The sequence below is a fragment of the Sceloporus occidentalis genome, unplaced genomic scaffold (genome assembly GCF_023333645.1).
Source record: "Sceloporus occidentalis isolate IW3139 unplaced genomic scaffold, rSceOcc1.0.p SCAF_43, whole genome shotgun sequence".
Classification (NCBI taxonomy): domain Eukaryota; kingdom Metazoa; phylum Chordata; class Lepidosauria; order Squamata; family Phrynosomatidae; genus Sceloporus; species Sceloporus occidentalis.
The window spans coordinates 3507243-3533870 of record NW_028317023.1 but is presented as its reverse complement, the minus strand read 5'-3'; the positions used below and the strand labels follow the sequence as shown (position 1 = coordinate 3533870).

The window sequence follows — 26628 nt, the reverse complement described above, 5'->3', positions numbered from 1 at the left end:
CACTGGAACATCCTTTTGTGAGGGTAAACCCTGTGAAACTATGCCATTTTATGTGACTACAAAGAACATTCTTCCAGCAGTGAAAGTCATTGAAGTTCTTAAAAATGAGGTCTTCTTTTTCTTCCACTAAACTTTGTATCAGCGCGGACCTCTCTGGCGACGAGAAGAAAAAAACAACATATTTTTAAAATCTTTGTTTAATCTATTAAATTTAATTTATAAACAGAAATATATAAAGTTATATATATATATATATATATATATTTATATTTATTTATTTGGTTATCTAATAGTATGAATGAGCTGCAGGAACTCCACATTGGGTTAAGAAAACAAAGATAACGCATCAATTCAACAAGAAAAGGATCATTACAATAAGGAACACTAGCTACAAACATGTAAATATTTAACTTTGTATCCAAATTTAATCCATATAGGTTACATTCTTAAATGTATTATGTAAATATGTGTAAGAAAACACTCACTTTCCCTGACGCCTCCTTCGTTCTTTTTTCTCAAGAATCCAGTCTTTGCTCTTCTTTGCAGATTTTCCCCGAGCCGTTCTAAACCGCGTTCTGCAACATTATAATAAATTAGTAGTTTTTCAGAAATTAGGAGATTTTCAGAAAACGACCCCCCCGGGGATCATTTGCCTTCTTACCCAAAGTGTGAGAGGGAGGAAAACATGCCTGCTTCTTGTAGCAGCCACGACTATAAACCTCTTATGCTGTGCGTCTGTCTTTGGGCTGAGAGGGGAGTCTACACCTTACAGCGCATATGGACAGACAGATCTACCCTAAGAATTCTTCAAAATTGCCGCTCTCTGGTTGGTATCCTGACTCACCTCTGGTTGGTAAATGAAACCTGACGAGATGTTTCGTGACCAGCTCCTTCTTCACCCAGACCCTATAACAAGACAAAGTTACTGAAAGCAACCACTGATCGAGACTGACGCCGTAACAATGGGTTAGCCATTAATTTAAGATCAAGGCTGAGCCCGCGTGAGTATTGGAAGATCCGAGAACAATTACTAATTCATAAATGATCATGATGCTGTGTGCATTCAGATCTGCTCAGTATTATGGTTATGGTATATCTCCGTGTGTATATGGTCATTGAAGAATAGGTCATAACAATAACTTCATCCCAGCTCCGTTGGAGATGCTACAACACACAGAAACTCAAAACTGAGAAAGTCTTGTGTGCAACATTGAGTACGATGGGGGGGTGGGGGGATTGAGTTGAAACAGAAGACAAAGTTTGTTGGAGGAATTCTAGGATGCTTTAAGATCCAACGTGTTTCTTGTAACTGAGATTCATCATCCATGCCTCAGTCTATGGTTAACAAAGCTCACGTTCTGTAAAGGTTATGGAGCACATGTGCTTCTCAAGGCTTACTGTGTAGAGCAATGCTCTGTGAAGGCACATGATTCCTGCAAATGACTTACCTTGGGCAACACACCAGAGACTCCAGCAAAGAGACACAGGAAAAACCTGCGGACACGATTGGAAACAACTCATGAAATGACTAAACGTACGCACTAGCGATAAGAACACAATCACCTATGTATAGTGAGCGTCTGACAATATAACAAACAGTAATAAAACGCCAATACCTTTATTGAAATAATGGATAGTAGTAAATATGTTTAACGCAATGTACTTATAAAATAAACATCTGCACTTCTTATGCAAGATGCAGTACATACGAGTTCAGATGAATGATAAAAACCCACACGTTAAAACAGAACATTAAGCAAAAGATGGAAGCCGACGTCATTCTGTGGGGTTGGAGTACCCTAAATAGTAAAAGACGTTTACAGCGGAGTTTATTGGGCAGAAAAATGCTTTTGTCACATTCCTGTTACTATAAAATCCGAGTCCAATCAGAGAAACCCGTTAGGGGGGGCAAGCTACTAAAATATACTATTTATTTCCTAATAAATAATGAAAACCGGAATAAAATACGGCCAACATGGACATAGAATCCTAGGTAATCAAGTTCAGAATGATATCACAAATTAAATTCTATGATGTCACAATTTCCATACGCTATACATCAGTCCACAGTGAGCGGTCACAAAGCGATAAGCAAAAGTATCAGGTGATGAAATGTCTGCTGTTCACAAAAAAAGGGTTTTCGGCAAAAACTACATGTAAAAAAATAAAATAAAGGCCAATTATACAGATCTACCTTTACCTCTGATGAGGGTTGGTGTCATTCTATAATGGTATATATTTCACCTGAAATTATATTTTTAATACACTTTAATCGATGCGCTGATAATATTGTTTGGACACGGAATATAATCTTACTTTTTAGCCTTGGCACTATTAGGATAATCCACGACCATTCCACCAGTAAAGCCTGCTCTCATTGCCTGAGATGTAATTAACTCTAGCTGTAAAGAAAGCAGACAGACAGGTTGGCAAGAATAAGGCACGTGCACATCAGAAAACCCACTAATTAATATAAGTTTTAACAAGTAACATTTGCTTCTTTGTACATAATAATAATAATATATACACACACGCTTTTTTTACGCTCCGCTGATAAAGCTGGTGAGAGTACCGTCCTTTATACTAAACACTACATTCTTTGGGGTATGTTACATTTTATGTACATAATTGTTGGCATATGGGCACTTTTTAAGGATTGTACTTTACCTGTTCGCCATTCTCTGGATAAATCTGGAGAACCGCCCTTGCGCCGCGTGCCTATAAGATATTACACATAATCAGGATGACTACATAGAAATAGTTATTAAAAGGTGTCCATGGCAGAACCCCAACCCAAAGACTTAGAAGGTTATGTTTGGTGTGACTTTTAAAAGTTTAATTGGAAGTACCTTACACAGAAACTGGAAAAAAAATTATAATGGAAATTGAGGCATAATAACAGGTGAGATAAGCAGTTTGTGACGATTACTTTCCACGTCTATCATAAACATAAAGGAAGGAACAATTTCCAGTTCAAAACTTCAATAATAATAGGAAATAGTGGACAATAATTTGGATAGAATGTTCCTGTAATGTAAATCCTCCAAAAGGTAGAACTGGACAAACCCCACGAAGGGACACTCACCAGAGAAGAGTAAAGAGTTGAAAAGAAGCGAAACAAACGTTGAGGTGGGCTATGTGTCTTCTTATCCGCATTACAGAGCCACTGCAGGGCAGAGATACTAGAGCAAGATAATAATAAAACGCCATGTTATGCGTCATTTAGCGAACCGACCACATGGAAAGCTTTAGTCTATGATTACGAAACACACCTGTATATTAGCCATATGCCTACAATCAGTAACCTGCCTGGCCACTTACCTGATGCAGCCATCAAATGTGCCAGGTCGAAATGGGATTCCCTGTCCCATGTCCCCTCTGATCAGGTCCCCTTCCACTTCACGCTCTAATGCCACATCTGGAAAAACAGTAAGAAAGGCGAGATGTAACATTCAACAGAAACAACCCTTCCATCGGGAAGAAAAGTAAAGCCAGTACAACTAACCTAACATTGCAGAGCTAATATCTATCCCAATCCAGTGATGGCCGAGCTCCGACACATAATCTCCACTTAGACCTGAACCGCAGCTGTAACGGGGAAAAGAGCAAACAAACAGTGTGATGATACAGAACGAGTCGTACAATGAAACGGGGTGAAAAATACTACTAAACAGCCTGATGATATTACATTCACGTCCCCGAAACGCTACATTCAGCCTTGATTTTATATGGTTGAGTTTAACTATTTTACCTGGTAAATTAAGACCTAGCAAGCTAATTTAGAAAGAAAATCTAAAATACCAAGCGCTCAAAACAAAAACATAATAATGACAGCGGCCGTCATTATTACAAACTCCACACAGTATTAGGTTTTTATGTTGCAAATTTCAAATTGTATTTAATGGACTTCATGCAAAAAATTATATATATTAGATTTCTTTGTTACTTGCTCATGTATTCTATTATGTCCTTTCTGTAGGGATTCTCTACAGTGTCAATCACTAATATTTTAACAAAGGCAAGCAAATTTAGAGTAGTTAAAATATAATTAATATAAGAAAGCATGCAAGTATGTGGTAAATTTGTACAGTGCTATGGCATATGATGGTGCTATGAAATAAATAATAAAATGAAATGAGTGGAATAAAAGAAAAAAATAAAGACAATCATATGTTTGTTGTAGAATATTGAAAGGGCAGGATACACCGGTTCCAGCAAAAGAAAGGGCTTTAGAAAATAACCTACCCCACATCCAGCAGAAAGCAAGGCTGATCTTCTGGCAGACACAAGAGCTCTATAGCACGTTCAGACATTTGGGTTTGAATGTCAATCATACGGGAGCTTTGCAGGAAAAACAGAGAACACAAAATAAGGGAGGCAATTAAAAGGAGAGCTTGATACTCTCTAACAATACTCAATCTATGCTTGATACAAAAAAAAAAACAAAAAAAAGCCTTACTTTTGGGTATATTTTCTCGCTTCAGCTTCATTATAAAACTGAAAGGCAAAAACCAGTAAATCATACATTTATCCAACAGGTATTAGGCAAAATTCTATATATGGATTTCAAAGACAATTTTTATTTTATATATATATGTACACATATATAGCTGAGAAATGGAGATTCGCACAATGGGTTTCCATCATAAATACCACTTTATTCAACAGATAGAATCAAGGTAGAAGCATAGCATTGCCCAAAATGTCTTGGTATGCTGAAGAGGATTTACCAAGACATTTTGGACGATGCTATGCTTCCAAGTTTGTGGGAACAGTTTGGGGAGGACTCTTTTCTGTTCCAGCATGACTGTGCCCCAGAGCACAACGCAAGATCCATAAAGACATGGTTGGGTGAGCTTGGTGTGGAAGAACTTGTCCGGCTGCACAGAGCCCTGACCTCAACCCCATCGAACACCTTTGGGACGAACTGGAATAGAGATTCAACATCAGTGTCTGACCTCACAAATGCTCTACAGGATGGATGGGCAAAAATTGTCACGCAGACACTCCAAGATCTAGTTGAAAGCCATCCCAGCTGTTACTGCTGCAAAAGGGGAACTAAATTCATAGCCACCAGAGTCCCTGTTGGTGTAATGGTCAGGTGTCCCAATACATTTGTCCATATAGCGTGTAATATATTCCAACAAAGGAACGGGGAAATCCATTACCTCTACAGCTAAATAGCAGTGGAATGTCAATCATACAATGCACACATAATTATATGAAATATTAACTAAACCATTTCAGGCTTCATTATACGTACTCTCAGCCCTCATTATTCCTTCTCCATCCTATAAGAAGTTGTAAGATTACAAAGAGGACGGCCTGTCTTTCTGTACAGAATGTCTTAATGTTCCGGTTATTGTTAATTTAGCTTTATTTCCCTTATAGTAAGAGCGATACAGAACCTGCAGTCGCTTTATAAAGTGTAATATAAAAACGAAACCTTCCCAAAAATAAGCATTTAATCAAGTAAAACGTAGCCCGATAATTTTGTTGGGAACGCTAAATTGGCATGTGGCACAAGCGCAGATGCTGATAAGCTGTTGCCATAGAAACTAAAATAGCTTCTTAAAACATTACATTTTGTTTTTAAGCGATTCAACTCTAGGAGGGAAGAATAAAAGGCCAGATGTGGTAATTCTTAGTTGCCCGTGCTGGAAAATACAATAAATGTTATGCCCAAATGGAACAGCACCTTTTAAACACTAAAATGAATTCCGAGACCGAGTTTCTTAACACTATGATTTATTATAGTATTACACGACAAAGAACACAATCAATGGGATCATTCTGCTATTTCATACCAATTCAGGAGGCCCTGTCTGCTCAGGGCGCCGCACGCTACCAGCCATGATTCCACTAGTACTCTAACACATGTCCGGGACAGCGCACACATATTACATCATCAGTGATCCAGAGTACAAACACTCGAGAAAGACCCAACATTAGCGTCATGTCTACTTCAACAAAACCCTTTTAGGAATGCGTGTCATCTACATATCAATGAATAATATTCTCCGCGCTCATATCCATACGTCTATAGTTCGGCATTCGAAGACCCTTCCGAAGTGATATCTAGAACTTAGAACTCTAAGTCGCCATGAATCGACGAAACCGCTTGACGTCACTACTGGTTTGCGTGTCTTGCCTCGTTCTCATTAAGTTTTCCGCAAATGTGATCTGCTATTGGTTGATGTTCTTCAAATGCTCTTGTCGATAGCCAATAACTAATCCGGTACTGCGGCTTACGCATCCAGTCACCGCCCACAGTGCCAGCGCGTCTTGCTATTGGCTGAGGTGGTGCCGGCCTCTGCCCCGGCGAAAATGGCGGAGGTCAGCCGTAGGTTGTCGAAATGGAGAGTTTTGCAAACTTTGACCGAGAGGGTCCCTACGGCTTTATCTTTGTCTTTCTTAACGCCCCAGCATACGGTCAGCGATACCAACTGGGAAGATATTGATCTAGCTGCCCGGTTCTCCAGGGGAAGGGGCTTGTTTAAGAGGCCGCCTGCTGAGGACCTCTTTCACCCTACCGGCTCCGGAAAGCGTTATTTCTCCCAGGGCACCTGCTTCCAGGCTTCTAACGAAAACAGCCGCCGCGGTAATGGCGCCCGAGAGACCCCACCGCTGTACAGGTCCCGGACTGCTTATTATGATATCTTGCAAGTGTCTGGAAACGCGACCCAGTCTCAGATCAAGACCGCTTACTACAAGCAGTCATTCCGTTACCATCCAGACCGGAACGCCGGTAGTGAGGCGGCTGCCTACCAATTTGGGGAAGTGACCGAGGCCTACCATGTTCTGGGCAGTGTCAGTCTCAGGAAGAAGTATGACCGGGGCATCCTGAGCTTCGAAGATGTCCGTACGGCTCGGAGGCCTAACGGGAAGGGAAGCAGCCCCTCACGGAAAGCATCCTCCGGCCGAAAGGACGTGTCAAGCAGTTCCAAGACCCCCGTGAAACCCATGTTTAACTTCGACGCCTTCTACCAGGCGCACTACGGGGAGCAGCTGGAGAGGGAGCGGATCCTTAAGGAGAGAAGAGAACTGTACAGGAAACTCAAAAGGGAGCCGAGCCAGAGGTGGCAATTTGACAAAATAGGCGATATGGCTGCTGTGCTGCTCATCGTCTCTGCTGCTGCCCTCTTGGTGTCTTTTAAATGAGGCCAATGCATGATATCTTAGCAGTGTTCTGTAATAATACAGGAAACAATGCAGTCCAGGGTACAAGGGGTTAAGTCTCTACTATCAGTGCCTCATGTAAACCGTGGCCATTGAAAGTGTGGGGTCAGCCGGAGCGAACATGTCTCTATCCCACCTGGCGTTTAGTGGGGAAGATGTCCGCTGCCTGTCCTACCTCATATCTCACCTAGGACTGGAAGTGTGACCTCACAACTCATGTAATAAAACCAGAGCCGTACTGGCTGCGCGTGTGCGCTATCACTGTTACTCTGTGTTGCTGTATGTGATAGTTGTTCTTTCGTTAGCTCGGGCGTTGTGTTTGTGGTGCTATGAACCCTAGTAAAGTACCTTTTTGCACATCTCCAAACTTTAAGGAACGAGACCTATCGGCCATTCTGTATGTTGAATGGACTGCTCTAGGAGGCAAAAAAAGTCAAGCTGGTTACCAGTTTTTAACCGTCCATCATTTTTTTTAAAGCTGTTTAAGCATACAGAGGATAGTAGAAACGAGCCGGAGCAGCTAACATCAGATTGGAGTATATTCCCAATACTTTGCCCTGAACACAACCGGCCAAACTGTTTTTAGATTATTTATTTACTTTGCTGGGCTGCCTTGGCCAGGTCCCCTTTCATACCAGTTATTCTGATTTTAGGACTTCATTATACCAAAGAAATATACATTTATGGGTGTTGGGTGTATAGGTTTATTTTATGCATTTTATTTTCCTGACATTGGGTTTAATGTACTTGATGTTAAAGCCAACCCTTGATTCTGATTAGCATATGGATGCTAACCCCCCCCCCATGCATTTGGGTGTGCTGCACTTTATATAGTGTTAAATACACTATAGTAATTGTAAAAAATAGACTGTAAAATATTTAATGCCTTGTGTAATTAAAACATACATTGTTGCCTTTAAACCAGTCCACGTGGTCTAATTTCATTATTTCACTTTTACTAAAAGTAACTCACCAAAATTGGACAAAAAAATCAATAACGGCAATCACACTTCTAGCATGCCCAGGCAGCCAGTACATCCTGGATCCTGAGCATGATAGGAGTGTGATTACAGGCTCCCTATGCCATGCTATTACACACACACTCACAAACATTCATTCCCTCATTCATATACTCATTAATTCAGGTAGTAATCATTCAGATACTCATTCATTCCCCACCCCCTTACCTGAGCTGCAGATCTCTCACTCAGACTTCTGCAGGGGCCCTGCTGGTTTCCTCTGTGCCCCGCCACCAGGGGAAGAAGGAACGGAGCAGAGTCATGTGACATGCATTCACGTGACTTGGCTGGGTTTTTGCTTCTGGCCCGTACAAGAGATGCTGCTCGCACAGAGCAACACACAGGTAAGCAACCCCTGCGGACTATTATTTTCGGGCGGGTTTTTTTTTCTTTCTGCATTTTGCCTATAATGCCCTTTTCTGCCGATATATCTGTGCATCCCTAATTCAAACATTCACGGCGTGAGTTGGAAAACTATGTAAACCCCTAGGCTAATCACTTCTACAAAAGCTAATTTAAGTCAGGAGTTGGCAAACCTGGAGTCGAATTGATAAAACGAGATTGGAGGTATATTTTAGAGCTACTTTAACAGTAAAAGTCTACTGTCCCTAGAAGTGGATGCCCAGCCGAAGTGACACCAAAGCCACCGTGCAGAATGTTAAATCAGGTAAAAGAAGAACCATGGAGTAACAACAGCTAAATGATTGAAGGAATTGTTGGAGCTGGTTAACATGTGTGTTCACGAGTCTACCATATCCAAAACATTGAACAGGCATGGAGTCCATGGAAGTACACTACACAAATAGTAGCTGCTCTTCCATTTAACATCACTGTTTGCCAAAGAGCACCTTGACACCCCACAACCCTACTGGGAAAATGTTTGCAGACTGGTGAAATTAACATTGAATTGTTTAGGAAGAACACGCTGCACTCTGTATGGTGTAAAAAGGGCACTGCTTACCACATAACATCATCCCAATGGTGAGGTACGGTGGATGGAGTATCATGATTTCGGGCTGCTTTGCTGAGTCAGCTCTTGGCAGCAAGCCATCGTTGAGGGAGTCAATACATTAGCAAGTTTATCATACAGGATAATGTCATGTCTGTCAGCTGAAGCTTAGAAGTTGCAGGGCTACAAAGTAAATCTACAGAACAGTTGTGAAACCCTTTTGGGGTGGCCTAGTCAGAGCCCAGACCTTAACCTATTAGAGGTTGCTGTGGAACGACCTCAAGAGGAGCCATACACTCCGGAAATCCTAGTACGGCTGAGCTTAAGCAGCTCTGAAAATAAGAATGGTATACAATTCCTCCTGAGCGATGTGCAGGTCTGATCCGCAGCATTGTTTGTTACTAGTTTAAGCACATTGTGTTTGTCTTTAGTTGTGTCTTTACTGTGATGTAGATCAGAAAACATTTTATGAACAATTAATGCAGAAAACCAGTTAACTCCAAAGGAGTCACGTTTTCTTGCCATTGGACATGTTGTTTCGTAACAAGTCCATTGACATTGACATAGCTTGTATTGGTAGTTGGACGTCATAAAATGCTCTTACATCTTCGTGTGGCCAACCCCTGTACCATCGGAGAAGGGGGAACTTTTGGAGTAGTATGCATTATGAAGGGCTTCCAGAAAGCTTCCATTGGTAAAAAGCTTTATTGGCCCTGTCAAATATATACTTAAATAAGAGGGAGTTATTGAAAGTCAGGTCAGTGAATTAACTTTTCCGTTGTAATGGGCCAGCTCTGCTCCTTCTTAAATACAGTGCAGTCAGGGAATTAATCATAAATCCAGACTTCCACTTTCATGAATTAACCCCTCAGTGTTGGTGCCATTTCCAAATGGACCACAGTCAGATCTGTAATTGTGCGATGACAAAAAGTTTGTGTTGTCCATTGTTTTGTATGTAGATTAGTCTCTGTTTAGTCTGATCCACTTCTTTTACTTGTCAGAAGGTATAATAAAGGCACACATCCCCTAACCATGCTATTTGCAACAGAATTAATATCTAGTTGATTTACAGCACTTTGGCCACATTTTAGTCAACCCCCCCAACTTACCAGTAGCTGGTTCTTTCAGAGCAGCCCTGTATTGTTCCATCACAAATAGACACTATAATTGAAAAAAGTGGTCATATTCATGTAAATGGGGATATTCAGAATGTGCAACCCGAGTGTTAATACAAAGATAACATATTAATTACTTTATAGTGACAATGGGAACCTCAAGACACACCTAGAAGAGCTTCTCTTACAACTAGAAGGCTTTGCCATTTCCAGCTTCAAGAAGTGGGATTACATGTGACGCCACATGGATAAAGGTACAGGTACAGACCATGTCCATTCAGGTACCTCTCGCCAGGCCAAGGAGAAAATTGCCCTTTTAATAAGCACCATATTTAGTACATTAACACTCAATAAATATGAGGTAGCTTGACTCACAACTGAGCATTCTGACCATTTATATTAAGAGTATTCTGACTTAGGTGTTCCTTAAATTCAGCCAGACATGCCCATGAAAACACCATACATGGGAACTTTTCCAAACTTCATTAATACTCATATGTTCCTATCGAGAAACATTCTAGAAACTACAAAGGTCTTCACTCCATGAAGTGTCCACTACAAAGGTCTTCACTCCATAAAGTTCCTGTAACGCTGCATTCATAGGTCTATCTTTTATTTTCTAAACCTTGTAGAGCTACAAAGCATTCTTTTTATTGTAATTACAAAACATAGTGAGTTATTCCCCTGAGTTTGCAGGTGAGTTTAACTATGCACTAGACAGGGCCAGCAAAGCTTTTCATGGGTTGGATGGTTACTGATGTGGGCCCTCATAATGCATTGTGTATTGTGCAAGTTGTATCACTTTGTTTCTGACAGCGTAAACGTCAGTAGCGTAATTGTAGACTCACACTCCTACAAGACTTTTGCCTTAAGTAGAACATTTTCTCGTGCTCCCATCAGTTGTCCCTGGATGGTGGACCAGTCCATCATCTAGTAAATATATTCTTTGGATGCCTGTAATGTTTTGGCTGCACTGAAATAGGAACCTAGCCAGCTCCTCTTCGTATTCCAGAGCTTTTAAACCATTTCTTTGTACTTTATGTTTTAGTCTCCTATTAGCCAATTGCCCTTTTTATTTTCTGATAAAACCTGATTCACAACAAGAGAGAGAGAAGAGCCAATGTATTGTAGGAGCTTTACAAAGACATCTTTCCCCAAGTCGCCAATTCTCTGTCAGCAGTCTGCACGAAGGCTGACCGAGGTAGGACAACAGTACTTTGGCTCACCTTTTGCTGAAAGTGTACAGATCGTTTACACCCTAATTAGTGTCTGATTGAGTCAAGTAACTGATAGCTGCTGGGCAGCAATTAGAGGAAAGGAGAGAGGCTCCGTGTCCCCTGCTGAGAAAAAGAGAGATCTTATTGTGGTATGCACTGCGCAACACATGCTAACTAAATGCTGCGCAGAACTGCCCCTGCGGCAAATAAAAGAAACAGAGAGTTAATTGGAAACCGAGATGAGAAAGAAACAGGATTTATTTGTATATATCAGAGGATCATAAAGAGTTACATCAACCAAACTACCGCGCAGACGGAGCAACGCGCAGTGCACACACAAAACAAAAAGAGAGAGGCACCTGGACACACGTCTGCAGAGCCTCGCTGCAACACACAACCCGTTCACACTCACAGGCATAGCTGTGTATACGCGCACGCTCACACACCCACTCTTAACATGACACTGCACACCGGCAGACATCACGGTACACACCAAATCATGCTTGCAAGACAGCACTGCACACACACACATGAAATGCTGTCATTCACCCACACACGGCGGCCACACTGGCAAACTAATAGCCATTCTTGCTGGCATCACTGCATACTGGCAGATGTCACTGTGCATAGCCAGAGTCACACTTTCTTTGTATGATAGATGGTATAATGGATTCCGTTATACATACACGGAGCCATAAGAGTAACCAGGTGTAGATAAGAAGGATGCAGGGCAAATAAGATCAGTACATTTTTACAACTGGCTAGAAGATGGATCACTGTTCAGAAACACAGCTCAGACCGTGCAACTTCTTAAAAGTGCTGTTCCAGCTACTCAAACAAATTTAATACTAAACCCAGTATTAGAAACATCATTGGTAACGCTGCTGAATGCAGAAATTAATTTTTAACTAATTTTGCAACATTCATAATTTTTCAGGGCCTTCTTAATCATCACAGGGCACAAAAGCAAAGAGGTTGTTGCCATGGGAACTACAATAACAACATTTTTATGTGATTCAACTTCAGAGTAAGAGCTAAAAAGATTTTCTACTAAGGTTTATTATGAAACAAACAAATGTATCTGTCAAGACCCATAAATGCAGTTGTTACTATACAGAAACAGAGCCATAGCTGCAGGCATTGTGTAAACACACAGACCAATGACGTCAGGGTAAAAGAGCTATAACCATACTGACTAGTAAAACCACGTGCACCCCAACACACATACTCACCATGCAGGCCTGCACCACACATACTGAGTGTGCCAATAAAAATGTACTATTATAAGTATTTTAACCGCTCCTTCAATAGCGGAGCCACCTGGCAAAACCAGGTTAATGCTGGGCAAGTGAAAGTTCTAGCTATCAGAAGTCACTAAGACATTTTAGGGGATTTTTACAAGTTAAACACATAGCATTCTAATGGTTCATCTCTCTATATATTCACACATCTATAATGGATTTACATTTAGTACAAATAACAACATAATTTAGTCCACAGCGAAGGTAGAAGCTGGTGTGCAAAAACAAATCCAATTGGGCAAAGGGACTGAATTTTAACAATATCCTCGCTATATTAATTGTTTGTAGACTACAGATTAAAATGCTGATCTTGAGATAAAAAAAATAAAAACATTAAAAAAATTAAGGAATGTTAATTTGTACAGAATTTATAAAATTGAAAGGGTCGGGGTAAGAGTGGCAGCTAATTCTGAAGAGCCCCACCTGGTTCATATGTATAAAGGAGTATTCTTTTTCAACTTTTGGAGTAAAAAAAACAAAACAGCAAACAATTATAATAAATAAAATGTCACCATGTATGCCATTTGTATTATGAGAATCCGAAACACATTGTACTTGATATGAAAGGAAGAATCAAATTATCGAAGAATGTTATTTCTATGACTAATTCATCAACATGGCTATACCTCCTTCAATCTACACATCACAACTCAGGTTTGGCTTTCTAATTTGAAACATTTAAACAGTTTCATAGAGACATCTGATGTAAAGCTGCACTATACACACACACACTAATACAATCAGATCCCACTCATATGCTCAGCTACATTGTATATACTTCATATTTACACAATCCCAAACTGCATATCTATACAGCTTCACCATTTTGTCTGGTTGTCAACCACTAAAAAAAAGTGATATAAAAGTTATAATTGTAGGTAAACAAAAATTGGATTATCAATGAGAAGAGCCAAGCCACATGTCTGTTCAGTAAGGTTGGAGTTGTAAATTAAACCTCTTGACAGTGCTAGACTATTTAGATTGTGTATTGACAAAAAGTCAGGTTGGTGTTGGGTTCTGTCAAATTGGGCATTGCCGGGCTACAATAAGTTGACCGTCAAGTTGGTTACGTGAGTTGGTCTTCCGAGTATGGGCAGGAATGTGTCCGCCAGGTGAGGAGATCATTTGGCAGTCCAATTGCGTTTGATGACACACTTCACCTGAGAAAAGAAGTTATTTTTGTTGGGTTGTAAACGTTTATTCAAATTGACTATAGATGAATTTATGTGAATGTAGACGGGCTGCTGTGATTTTATAAAAACTTGCAGCAAAGTGGCAGTTGAGTCAACTTCAGTCAACTTGAACGGTTGTCAAGCTGACAGTCAAGTTAACTTTAATAAACAGATGAGTTGCTCAGTTTCAGCCAACTCAGCTGCTGTCTGCAATTCTAACCTTTCTGGGTAGGCCCAATGGATCTTTAGTCAATGTATTTATACTCGTTTCAGCCAGTTAATACATTTTGCTGTCAGTTAATATTTAGTAGTCAGTAAAATAAAAGGTTTTTGGTTGGTAACTGAAGGAAGACTTACAATGAAGACGTGTAGACGACTTCCCCCTGACCTGGAATGCTTGGAGGAATTTGGAACAAGTCTTTCTTGGAACTACATCAGAACACAGGGGAACTCTAGAGTAAGATACTAAGATACTGTGTTTACAACAAATTTATTCTCTCTTCACTGGTCAATGGCAACAGTCCTAATAGGTTGTGTACTTGTTACCACAATTTGTTTAAGCTTTATGGGGTATAGTCATTGGTGGTAGGGTGGAAGTGCTGTAATAAGGAGCTGAACATTGACACCCCCCCCCCACATACAATCCAACAACACAGACACAGCTGCAACCCACACTGAGGGCTACAATGTATTTACGCTCATACAGTCCAATTATGCATACAGCGGAAAGAGATTTCCTTCATTCTCAGGATACATGACAGGATTTTCTCCTTATATATCTTACTACAAAAAAAAATAAAAAAATTCCATGGGTGACATAGCAGGTTATTGGTCTTAGAGCCATTTGGTTCAAACAAGTGGGCCAGTGTGAGTATGAGTCCACCAGCAATAGAGGAGAGTGGTGAGACATAGCTTCACAAGAGATACACAAAATGATCAGTGGTGTATTGTGGCCGAGGCCGACAAGGCTTGAGCTTAGGGTGGCACGAGGTTGTATCCCAGCGCTCAGCAGATTAGGTGGTAGCCACAGAGGCAAGTTGTGGGGGAGACACATAGCAGAACTAACGTTGTTCTCAAGCCTAGACCGGCTCCCAACCAAAATACACCACTCAAAATGATTATATATGATATACACTTTGTTGATGGATAAGGTGCAGTTTTGCAATATTCACATATATTTCGTCAAAACATCCCAGACGCATCTTTCTGCTTTCTTCAAGTATTAGCATAAAATAAAGGAACGTAATAAGCAGAGGAGTGGTTGCATCTACACTTAAAGAAACACGACTGCATACACAAAAGGAGGCGTTTAACAGACTGTTATTGGGCTGTTACACTCATCATCCTTAACCCCATGTACGTGGGTGAGGGTGAATGAAATTACCGCCCTACAACTGTTAGAGGGCAAGAGGTTGTTTACTCATGACATACACAGTGAATCTGCACAGTCCCATGATGCACACATACTGCGTCTACAATCAAATAAACACACTGAAAGAGAAGCACTCAGCACGCTTCGTGGATGCAATGGTACACACACTGCATCCAAAGGACTACACGCTCTGCCACACCGAGCACACCCACGCCAACGCTTCCTTATACAGAAAGTAACTAAAATATCCTTCCTTGACAAAAAAAACAGACATACTACGTCTGCAGACACAATCACACACTCACCCACACACAGACAACTACCCTGTCCCCCATCCCATAAACTGCTCCACTCCCTTATCCTTCAGTAGACCCTCACTTATCGCTTCGGAGGGTGCTGCTGCTGCTGCTGCCGCTGGGCTCTGGACAACACCCTCAGGTGCCGAGTGCTCAGGAAGTAGATACGAGCGATGAAGCGCAGAGGCGCCCTTGGGGGCTGTTGCTGCTGCTGAGCATTAGGGCGACCCATTTGAGGGAGACAGCCAGGGGACTGGGCAGACTGACCCTGAAACGTTGATAGCACCTCCGCTGGGATCAGCAATGCGGGCGCCATCCCGCATGGCAGTGGAGGCAAACGGAACACAGCAGGGGGCATCTGTGAAGGGGCAGCTGGAGAAGGAATTGACTGAGAACAAGCCTGATCTCTGGGGTTGTGGGGCTTTTCCTTGGGGTTGGAAGGCAGTTTTCTTTCAGGGGGCAGTTTGCTGGTCTGGATGGGCAGTTCTCGGGGTCGAGAAGGCTGTTGCCCCCCAGGGGCTACATCACGAGGCTTCACTTGAGGATCCCGGTTGGGGGGCAATTTGGTGGCTTGAGGAGGGGGCAAGGCCTGCTTGGGGGGCAGTTTTCTGGACGGTGGGTTGAGTTCTTGAAGCTTGGAGGGCAGGTTCTGGTCAGAGGGCGATTTGGTGGATTGAGGGGGTAATTCCCGGTCTGGAGGCAGTTCTTGGGTATGGGGGGATGTGTCCTGGTCAAGAGTCTCTCCCAAAAGCTCTAGCAGCTTCTCGTTCTGGATCCTGCGTATGTGACACTGAGCCCGGAGCAAGTGATAAGAATCCAGGAAAACAAGAAGAGGGAGGGAACCCTCCAGGAACAGCTGAGAAAGGGCCTGAAGAGAGGCAGGTGAGATTGCAGGATTAGAAACGGAGATTAATAAAGGGTGAACATAGTATGAAGTAAAACAAGTATATTAGGAGCAGTAAAGTATAGTAGTCATGAAATTACAGAAGTCAACACAGAAAAATTAAAAGAAAAAAAAACAGTTGTGTTAGTGACTTATAAATCAAACTACAAAATAGAACAATATACAGAAAAGGATAGTTGGAAAAAAGAAATAGAATTACTACAGGACCTGGGAACATAGCCTGGGTGGTGGTAAGAAGCAGATTGTCTAATAGGGCATTAGGGCACGCTAAGGCTCTTAAATAACATCATTTATAAATAACAAAAGGGTGACTATATCCTATTTTCAACATAAACCCAAACCAAAGAGTCTGTTCGGCATTTAGTCAGGACCTGCTCTTAGTGGAAGCCAATGATTCCAAGAGTTTGTTTTTCAATTGAGTGATGATAAATTCTCAATAAACAATCTAGACTGTAATTCTCAAAGATTTAGCTATACTATTCAATGTTATTCCATGGAGCTACCCAAACTCTCCAAACCATAGTAAGTAAATGCCTCTCTTTTGTGTAGCTAGGAACCTGCCAGATGTGACCTGGACTCCCTGGGCGCGGTGCCGATACCCTCGTACTACAGGTTAGAGTTAGCGACAGGGGAGTAGTGTTTGGTCTTGCCCACCCCTTCCTACTCTCAGTGTACCTACTACCCCTTTAAAGTCTAACTATATACCTTAAAGTACACCTCTTAAATTGCACAACACTTAAGAAACACTCCTGATCTACGGTGTCTTCTGTCTTAGTAAATTTGTTTATTTTGTCAGGACTCCAAAAAAAAAGGTTACACAGCAGTACATAATAAATGAACAAAATAAAGCCATATGGAGAACCAATCCTTTTTTAAGTCTATGGTGCAAACCATCATGTGAAATGGTGCGAGGAAAAAAAAGAGGAAATAAAAAAAGTTAAAAAAAAAATAGAGTGATGTTAGTCGACCTGTCATGTCTGCAGCATTTAGACGAATTACATGTACAACTGTAATTCAATTAGCTAGCAGGACCTATAAACTACACGGTGGGTAGTCCTCCTAAGGGCCTAAGAAGTATTCCACTAACCATAAGGGCCAATAGGGCACCTCTCCTGGGTCCCCACTGCATCCCAGTACACAAGGTGAGCCTCATGGTAGTGGAGATGTGAGCGAGCCAATCCAATAGTCATATATACAATCCAATGAGATCACGTTCTGTATTAAGCCTTTATATTTTTCTAGTTTTAATCTATGTTATTAAACTTAGAAATGAATCAAATGTGCAGATTGTATGATTTAAAACACAGCGACTGACCTCACATTCTGCCTCGGTGCTCTGCAGCTCCTCCTGCAGGTGGCTGAGTGCAACGTGTGGGTTACATTCCTGCAAGAGGCACTCTGGAGAGAGAGAACAAGAACCAGAAAAGTCATCAGTATTTTCTGTGGACATACTTGTGCTTTCAAACTGGGTATAATGACTCATTTCCATTGATCCCGTTATTGAGCCTTTGACTCACAGGAGCTTTGTGTATGAAGCAGTGGGTACCTCAGGGAGTGGAGGATATATGAAAAAAGTCTACATATGTATTGTTAGGAACATGACAGAAAACAGAGGTAATGGTGTCCTAGATTTAGCTTTCTTAGGCATGCAAAATAAAGTGCTGTGGAAAGCATACTGAATTAAAATCCCTTTTCTCATAAAATTAACCATCTAAGTGCGGGGCACTAAGTAACACATTAATACAAAGTGTTGCTCCTAACCATGACAATCAGAGGGTTCCCAGGTATTTGAGTTAACATTGAAACATTACAAATGCAAAAGTTGGAATATGGTTCCATTGGACATAGAGTTCAGAACATAATAAAGACCTCCCATTCCTAAACCATAAAAGCTAAATTTCCACTGCAGCCCTGTTTTCATGTTACATCCACATAGGAGTCCATTTCGCATGGACTATGATGCATTTTGTTTCAAGCAAATAGGTGGAGGTGCCATTAAGTTATTGTAGTTGGAAAACGAGACTTACGTCTTATTTAACTCCTCCCACGGATGCCTCTACTAAAAACAGGAAGCATTTGTATGTACACTTCTTGCACATGCTCAGTAGCATTCCCGCTGACTCCAACTGAAGCAGCAGCAGCCAATCGCAGGTACGCTAGCTGAACACTGATGTTTAACTGGCATAGATGTGTTTGGCTGCCGCTGCTCTCGTTAAACAGAATGGGAGTTTGACATGTGCAAAAAAGTTTACATTAAAATGATTCCTGTTTTCAGTAGACACAAGTCTCCTTCCCTAGCTCCAGGAACTGAAGGATGACTGCACTGATTTGCATACAGTAAAACGCACTGGCGTCCATGGAATATGCATTAAAATCAGATGTGTGATGAACCTTTGCATAAAGTACAAGCAGAAAATAAAGTTCAATGGGAGCATGTGTTTGTGCAAGAGACTTCTGTACAACTTAAAACATTATACATTTTATAGATCCTTAAACAATCCTTATTTACTGCTGAAAGAATAGTGGATTCAAGGAGGGTCCCAACAGCAGCCATGGCAGTAGATAGTACAATACTAAGGGGGACAGAAAAATATATATATATAAAAAAAAATATATATATATTTATATTAAAAATAAAAATGTAATGGAACCTCAAAAATATATACTGTGCAACAGAGCAAATGAAGGAATAACAGTGACCAAAATAACGGAGGATGATCACGGATAGTTAGATAGTTGGATAGGTCAGGGTCAGAAATCTTGAAGTTTGGACAATTTTCTTTTTTTTTTTTTTTAAGAAAGAAACTAATATATAGAGCAAATTGATGGGCAATAGACAACAGAGAAAGAGACATGCAAAATCCTTGGCATCTGAAGAAAAAGGAACTGGGGACATACAACAGGTATAGGGGATACACATAGGCAGACGTTGAGTTTACAGGAGAAACACAGACATACATCTCCACCCAAAAAGGAAATGCTGAACTGAGAAGATGTTCAGAAGAAAAAGATTGGCCGATACCAAGCAATAAAGGAGCAAAATAGTGAGGCGTCCAAAGTAATAGCTATAACCAAAAGAAACTAGTACACGACACTCAAGAGACAAGAACAAGTACAACAGAAAGCCAAGAAGCAGTTGGACTTGAATGACCCAAAATGTTGGGCATTGTGACATATAAATGTCATCAGAATTGCACAAGATAACAACAGAATTTTCCACAGCTACCGATATTGGAAAGCCTAACTAAAATATATCGGTATGGATACTGCTTTTCTGCTTGAGAAAATGAGCCACTTTGGGATTACATTGACCATCAGTGATGATGCATAAGATGAAAGAAAAGAATAAGCGACAAACTGAAGATATGCCAACAGTACCATGATACAAGGCCAAAACAAAGTCCCTAGCGATATTGTCACTTGCACACCTCTACCTACCCAGGCGTGACACATTATGTAGGGCCCTTTCCTTACCGCTAAACACTTGTTGGTGTCTGATCGCGGTAGGTCTGTGCCTCTCCTCTTACATACTGCTATGGCATGGCTCACTTATGCTTTAATTGTTTGCTGAGGCTGAGGACCAGGATATGATGTCATATTTATGAGGTTAGTATCTTTGGAGGGCAAGCAGAATGAGGGGGCTTTGCTACAGGTGTTTGAGCCAGTTTAGGCACAGACCTCCGCTCCCTCACACTCGTCCATTATGGGTCTGTTAAATGTTGGTCTCTCATCTCCCAAACTGCACTGCACCACCACTCTGGAGCGGTCAGCCTAGGCCAAATTACACGGCTACGTGTGTCATGTAAAAGGAACAATATGTATTTTTAAGAACGTTCCGTGTTCCCTATCACAAAGAGAGGCAAAAGCAGAGATAAATAACAGAACGTCCGCCATGATTCCCGTTCATTTAAAGAACATTAATAGACCAAATATACTAAAATGCATGATACTGAAAAATCTTATTTCTTAAATATCAGTTTAGAGAAAATTACATTTTAAATCAGGTTGTGTGGCATAAATAATTGAAGGCTTGTGAAATCTCCTTTCGCCTGACGCCAGCAGCAGACACCTTGCATTTTTTTGTACATGGCTTTTTCAGTCCTAGGCCTGGCCATGGATAAAAAGTAAATATGGCTTCCTAAGTATGCAATAAAAGGATCCTAGTGTACAGCACCAGCTACATCACTTACGAATTTTCCGTAGCTTCCCACGGCAGGACGCACATGTCTCGCGCAACAGCTGGTACTTGATCGCCAGGTTGGCTTTTCCAGTCTCGAGACGTGGGCGAAGAGACAGGTTTTTCTGAGCAAGCTGAAAATTAGAAGCCAGAGAAGCCTTCCTCTCCTCTTGAAGTGACTGCACCTGGAGGACAGGAAAGAAAGAGACAGAGGAAGGTACAGAGGCAAAGAGAGACAGATGTACAAAGGAAAAAGCTACAAAAAAGAAATGAACAACCAAGACCGGGTTGGGGTTGTGGCCTGTGCAGCTGTTCCAGACACCACCATCGGGGAAGTACACCCCACCCTCCATCAGCAGGGCAAACACTATAATAGCATGCGTGACTTCTGGTAGCCGTCAATGGTGCATGTGATTGTGGGGAGAAGAGATGGAATCCATTACATTTGCCTTTACCTAGTAAGGGGAAACCTAAGGTGTACTGCCAGAAAAAGGTAGGTGACCTGAAAAGATAGGGATTTGCATTAAGCTGCAATAGTGGAACATAGAAGCCGTGTTTTTAAAAGGAACCTTTGAACTGATCAGTACTAATGGCGTCCAGTGATCACTTTGATACCAATTGATAAATGCACATAATGCTCGCCAAGAAGCATTTCGAGCGCATGACAATATAATACATACATAGGTACTTTCACCGGATACATAAACAGTGTATGGTGACCTAGAATTATAAAAGGTGCCGACATATCTTCTACTTATGGCGTGAGAAGATAAGGGACGATATAACCAGGCACCTTTCATAAATCTAGGGGAATAGAACAAGTTGTAGAATAAAAAAGGAAAAAAATAAAGAAAGGAACAGTATAAAAAACAAAAAAGTGTATATGAGCACAGCAACAAGTAATACATTGTGAAATCAGATGCCCGCTTGGCAATATTTTTACAGAATTAATGTAAAATACATTATTGTGCGAGATAACCACTTTTTTGCTGATGCATGTAAATTGTCAGCAACACCTAGCCTGGTACCATCTCCTTAAGTATGTGCTTGTAAGACCGCCAACATCGTTAAGCCCAAATATTGCCAACATAAAAATTAGTAGACAGGTCCCAGTAGTACAGAACGGGATTGGACAACTTGTGGCTGCCTTTTGTTGATTGATGAAAACGTCCATTGTCTTTACTGGGCAGATAGAACCAGTAGCCCACCAACTTCTGGAATAATGGAGTTTTCCCTTTTCCTTGTTGATGTAAAGGCATGTACATAGGTATTCCCTTACACATATGTATAGCGCTAAGAGATATTCATGTCATCTGGTACAATAATATTAAGAGGATTTTGTGACGCTAATATTTTAGAACACATCGCCATGCCGAAAAGATGGCACTGGGCTCATTTCACAATATACAATTAATGTGAGATAAGCTGTGGAGAAAGAAGGGTAAAAATAGATGCATGAAAGGAGAGAAATACATAGACTTAGAACTATGTATTAAAATACATTTATTTTACACCAAAAAATACAGCAAGAGGAGCCAGAAAGTGATAAACAGAAGCACGCAGGTAAACAGACATATGACATGTGCTGTAATCCGGTGGGGAAGAAAAAGAGTCCAGACAATAACGAGGAGGAGAAAAAAGAGAACAAAGAAAAAGATGTAAGAGGAGGGAGATGTAAAGAAGAGACAGCTAAAGCATAGAGAGAGAAAAAAAAAGGGAAACAAAGAAAAGGCAGACTGGTGAAATCAGTTCACCCGTACAAAGCCTGTCACCAGCAGGCCTGCAATATCATCACAAACACTGCCGGCCAAATTAATAGCAATGTAGCCTCATCAAGCAACATCTGTGCTGCGTGTGACAAGCGTGTTGCGGACGTGTGTTCTACATTTAGTGAAGGAACACAGATAAGCCTGCACAAGGCTAGCCTACATCGCTACAGATTTGGAGGCCTGGCATTGAAGCAAGCATCACAAAGACGCTACAGGTTCTGTGTGTACATCACAAGGCAGTGCTGTAGCTACAGGCTGCGTGTAATCATAAGAAGGATAAGTGGGTGGTACAGGCCCAGTCTGGGGTTGCTACAATCTCTGACCATCCATACAAATACGTATGGATGCTACAAGCTACATGTGTACATGACAATCAAGTCTGCGCGCCGGTACCATACACTAGAGGTTCTGGGCTCCATCTGAACACAATGGACGGAACATGCCTCGTATAAACAACCCAATGCGAGACAATAGCTGGCTCTATCTCTGCTTGTGATGCTGCAAGGTCTCTGCACACAGACTAGGTGTGGATACAGTCTGAATCTCTACCGTATATCAGTTCTATAGGCCCCGAACAGGTGTATGCATCCTACAGGCACACGATACACTAAATCAGAACCTGTGCACCAGAGGATGTATGTGCTCGTAAACAGCCCCGGCTATTTACAAACAAAGCAAATGGGTGCCTGCTGCTGACCCTATAGGAAGAACAGTGTACAAATGGTGTCATAATAAGTGACGATCGAGCTGCAATAGTTGCACATATAGAGATGACAGGGCCCTGTAGGAGACATACATCAGGCTGAGCAGAAGACATGGTTACGGGTGTCCTCTGTACAGTACAGTTTACACAATACAAGGTAATGACTGCTCCATTTACATACAACAGCAGCAATGTCTGTAGGTGATGCCAGCTGCAAATATAGTAGCCATAGACTGGCTGATAACAGCAGATCCATTGATTTTCACCAGGAGGTTGCTAAAGCCTATATAGGCTCCATCTGTGCTCTAGGAAGGTGTATAGGTGATACAGGCTACGTGCCTACTCCGTATGAGTGTATAGGTGATGGGGGCACCTTGCATGCATCGAGGAGGTGTATAGGGTCATTGTGTATGTATCATGGGTTGGGGTGTATGACGGCTCCAGGCTCAACAGGCAGGGTCTGCAGCTGCTCCATGTCTCAGGTGATACATGCACATAGCAGCACATATACACAGGCACATATAGACACACGGCATCCCCGGTACCTGCTCGCTCAGGCGGACGATGCGCTGCAATTTCCCTTCGTCCTGCAGGAGCTGCCGAAGCTGCTCGGTGCTCAGTACCCCGAACCGGTCCGATGGGCTGGAGCCACCGCTGCTGCTGCTGGCCTCCTGGGAAGGATCGGAGCGAGCGGTGGCCTTCGAGCTGCTGGCGTCTGAGGATGGATGGGGGCGAGTGACCCCCGGCTTTGCGCTATCGTGCTCCGGGGACGGATGGGAGCGGCTCCCCGGGTTCATGCTGCCGGGCTCCGGGTCCACTCTCAATCCCGCGGTCCCCGCAGTCTGCAGCGGGGGGCGCAATACCCGGAGCGGCCAGCAGAGGGCGCCCAGTGCCTTCTCTATGTGTCCAGCTCGGCGAGTAGGAGCTGCCGCCTGGAGCTGTGTCTGCCTATACACAGGGCTAAATATACACCCTCACCGCACATAAATAAATATATATACCCCCTCCCCAACAGGCATGCTATATATATTCATTATCACACTGGCCCCGCTCAGGATGGCTGGCATAAAGTAGATGATTAATGGATTTGTTTTTAAAAAGGTGACATTACATTCAATTATTGATTATAAGCCGAAAGAAAATTATTTTTTATTACAAATACAAAATATAAAAAAATTCAAAAATATTCTGTAAGTTTATATGCAGTTTGTGCCTGTTTAGTAGACATGAAGCAGTAAACACTTGGAAAAAAAACTAAATGCTGAAAAATGCCTATTCTATAGTCTTACTCCCAAGAGGGGCTGCCACCTTTATTATTATTATTTATTGTTTTATATAGCGCCATCAAATTCCGTAGCGCTGTACAATGGGTAGACAGGACATAACAAGTAGCATGTAATATAACAAATTGACTAACAGAGACTTACACAGTTTAACATAATTAATGTATTAAACCTATATATAGCGTGCACGTTTTCTTTAGAAAAATATACTATGCTTTTTTTTTTCAGAACTAGTACATGAAGTATATACATAATTCCATGTATAGTATAGCTGTGTCATAAGCATCTGGTATGTGGAAAATAATCATCTTCAGAAAAAAGTGCAAATATATGGAAATACACATTAAAGGGGAAAACGCTACATTTCAGAAAAAAACACAAAAACAATATTAATCATAAGAAATCAAATGCAATATCCAATCACCCTCCGCATAACTGGGAACTTTCTAAATGAGCGTACCCTAAGGCTCTTTAAATATTTACCCTTTAATAGCCAGAGGTAAAGATTTGATGTAATGGCTCACCAATGGCAAACCTTGACTTGTCATTATTTAAAGATATACTTAATTGAGTCACCTGCATTCAAGCAGGGATATCAACCATAACATGCTAATAGCAGGCACACCAACTGGATGTCTTAGATATGATCACATTAGTGCAGAATAGTGAGCTCCAGATTGTGTGACCACATGAGGTTGGGGCAAGAACGAAGGGTCAAACCAGCTATGGTAATCCACTCCAGAAAACTGCTCTATACCATAATGACCCAGTAAAGATGATATGTTTTATTTCTCAATCAATGTGAGATATTTATTTTAAAAGAAAGCGGAACTCTGTGGCAAACAGTGGCAAAACCAGCACATATAATGATATTGTAGTAGAGTTTTCTCCATTCCCCTTATCACAATCTTTAAACTCTGACGGAATCGGCCAAATCAACAACAACCAGCAACTTAACAGAAGGGCATCAATAACTTACTTTGAGGGAGTAATCACTCATTAGAACTGGATAATAATATGGCGGCTCCCAAGTCCCATATACCCATGGTATATACTTAAAACATCGTATACATCGTAAAACATATATATCGTGTTTTTAAAAGAAATATATATTTTTGTATGTAAAAACATAGGTTTATTTAACAGACACAGTACTAGGTGAAAACAATGTGTTTTTTCATCATTCTTTTATCTGTAAGTAAATTTATACCATAAATATATATATAACTCCAGTGTCCCAGGCAGCCTCTTGAAAAAATGTAAATAATCATCCTTAATTAAAACCGGACAGAAAATAAATGACTTACATTAGGGAGAAACTGCAGCTCCAGAGCTGCAGCAGAATTCTTTCACCATGGTCAGCGGCAGGAAAGAGCTCCCTTTGAAATCAACGGTAACGCTTTCTGCGTAATGGTTATACAAGTGTTCTATTCACATATGTATATGCTTGTTTCTTCTCAATCCAACTTAAGATGTCCCCTGCCTCCCCATTCTCTGCACAGCGCTTCTCTGTGAAACTTTTTTATGTTTACTATATTTAAAGCATTTCCTTGTATGTTATGTTTAATAATGTGTACGCACTCCAGCAGTGTGTGGCGAAGCACTTGGATTTTATTCACCCTGTGAAGTTGCTTGCCCATGAACTGTAACACTAGTTAGAACAGCAGGAGGCAAGCAGCAGCTGCCGGGACGGTAAAAGAGGATTGCTTCTAAGTGAATGCCGCTCGTTTAACTAAGAGAAGATTACTCAACTGCCAGAGATCATTGAACGGCTAAAACAGTAATACATAGAATAATATATTAATGCCAATTCTGAAGCAAAATGCCAAAAGTGGAGCAATCACCAAGGCAACAAACGCACTGCTCCTGCCGACTGCTCTTTTTTACCACCTTACACCCGAGCTTCGTTTTTTAACTTATTCTCTATAGAGTATTATTTGTTGGAACATCCATGCCCGACCCATCCTCCTGACAGTGGGCGTCCCTTCAAAGATGCCAAATAAATAAATAAGTACATATATATATTCAAAAATCTATTTATGAAGAGTTTAAAGGTGCTGTTTCACTTACCAACTTTCTTGTATGCGTGCTAAATAAACATATTTCTGTATTCACATAATTAACCCTTTCTTTCCTGTAGTTTCTTGTTCAAAACTTTTAAGCACGACTTAA

General features: G+C 41.3%; 2 protein-coding genes across 2 annotated transcripts; one reads left to right on the top strand and one right to left on the bottom strand.

The window, feature by feature from the left end:
* Positions 1–98: 98 nt before the first annotated feature.
* Positions 99–5855, bottom strand: LOC149289713 (18S rRNA (guanine-N(7))-methyltransferase-like). The gene is made up of 12 exons (XM_089490329.1): positions 5808–5855; positions 4460–4497; positions 4246–4341; positions 3506–3588; positions 3322–3418; positions 3086–3182; positions 2668–2718; positions 2317–2402; positions 1449–1494; positions 845–906; positions 486–575; positions 99–153 (listed from the first exon to the last, which is right to left on the bottom strand). The coding sequence occupies exons 1-12, from the start codon at positions 5853–5855 to the stop codon at positions 99–101; spliced, it is 849 nt and encodes a 282-aa protein (XP_089346455.1).
* Positions 5856–6327: 472 nt separating this feature from the next.
* On the top strand, positions 6328–7161 carry LOC149289712 (dnaJ homolog subfamily C member 30, mitochondrial-like). Its single transcript, XM_089490236.1, has one exon. It carries the CDS (start codon positions 6328–6330, stop codon positions 7159–7161), a length of 834 nt encoding a protein of 277 aa, XP_089346362.1.
* The last annotated feature ends 19467 nt before the right edge of the window (positions 7162–26628 follow it).

Bases quoted from the DNA above. Each gene is read 5' to 3' on its own strand.
- LOC149289712 (XM_089490236.1), top strand. From the start codon at position 6,328: ATGGCGGAGGTCAGCCGTAGGTTGTCGAAATGGAGAGTTTTGCAAACT.
- LOC149289713 (XM_089490329.1), bottom strand. From the start codon at position 5,855: ATGGCTGGTAGCGTGCGGCGCCCTGAGCAGACAGGGCCTCCTGAATTG. The intron at 3,183-3,321 runs GTAAGTGGCCAG...ATCTTGCTCTAG, and splicing joins ACATTTGATGGCTGCATCAG to TATCTCTGCCCTGCAGTGGC. The intron at 907-1,448 runs GTAAGTCATTTG...GTCTTGTTATAG, and splicing joins TCTCTGGTGTGTTGCCCAAG to GGTCTGGGTGAAGAAGGAGC.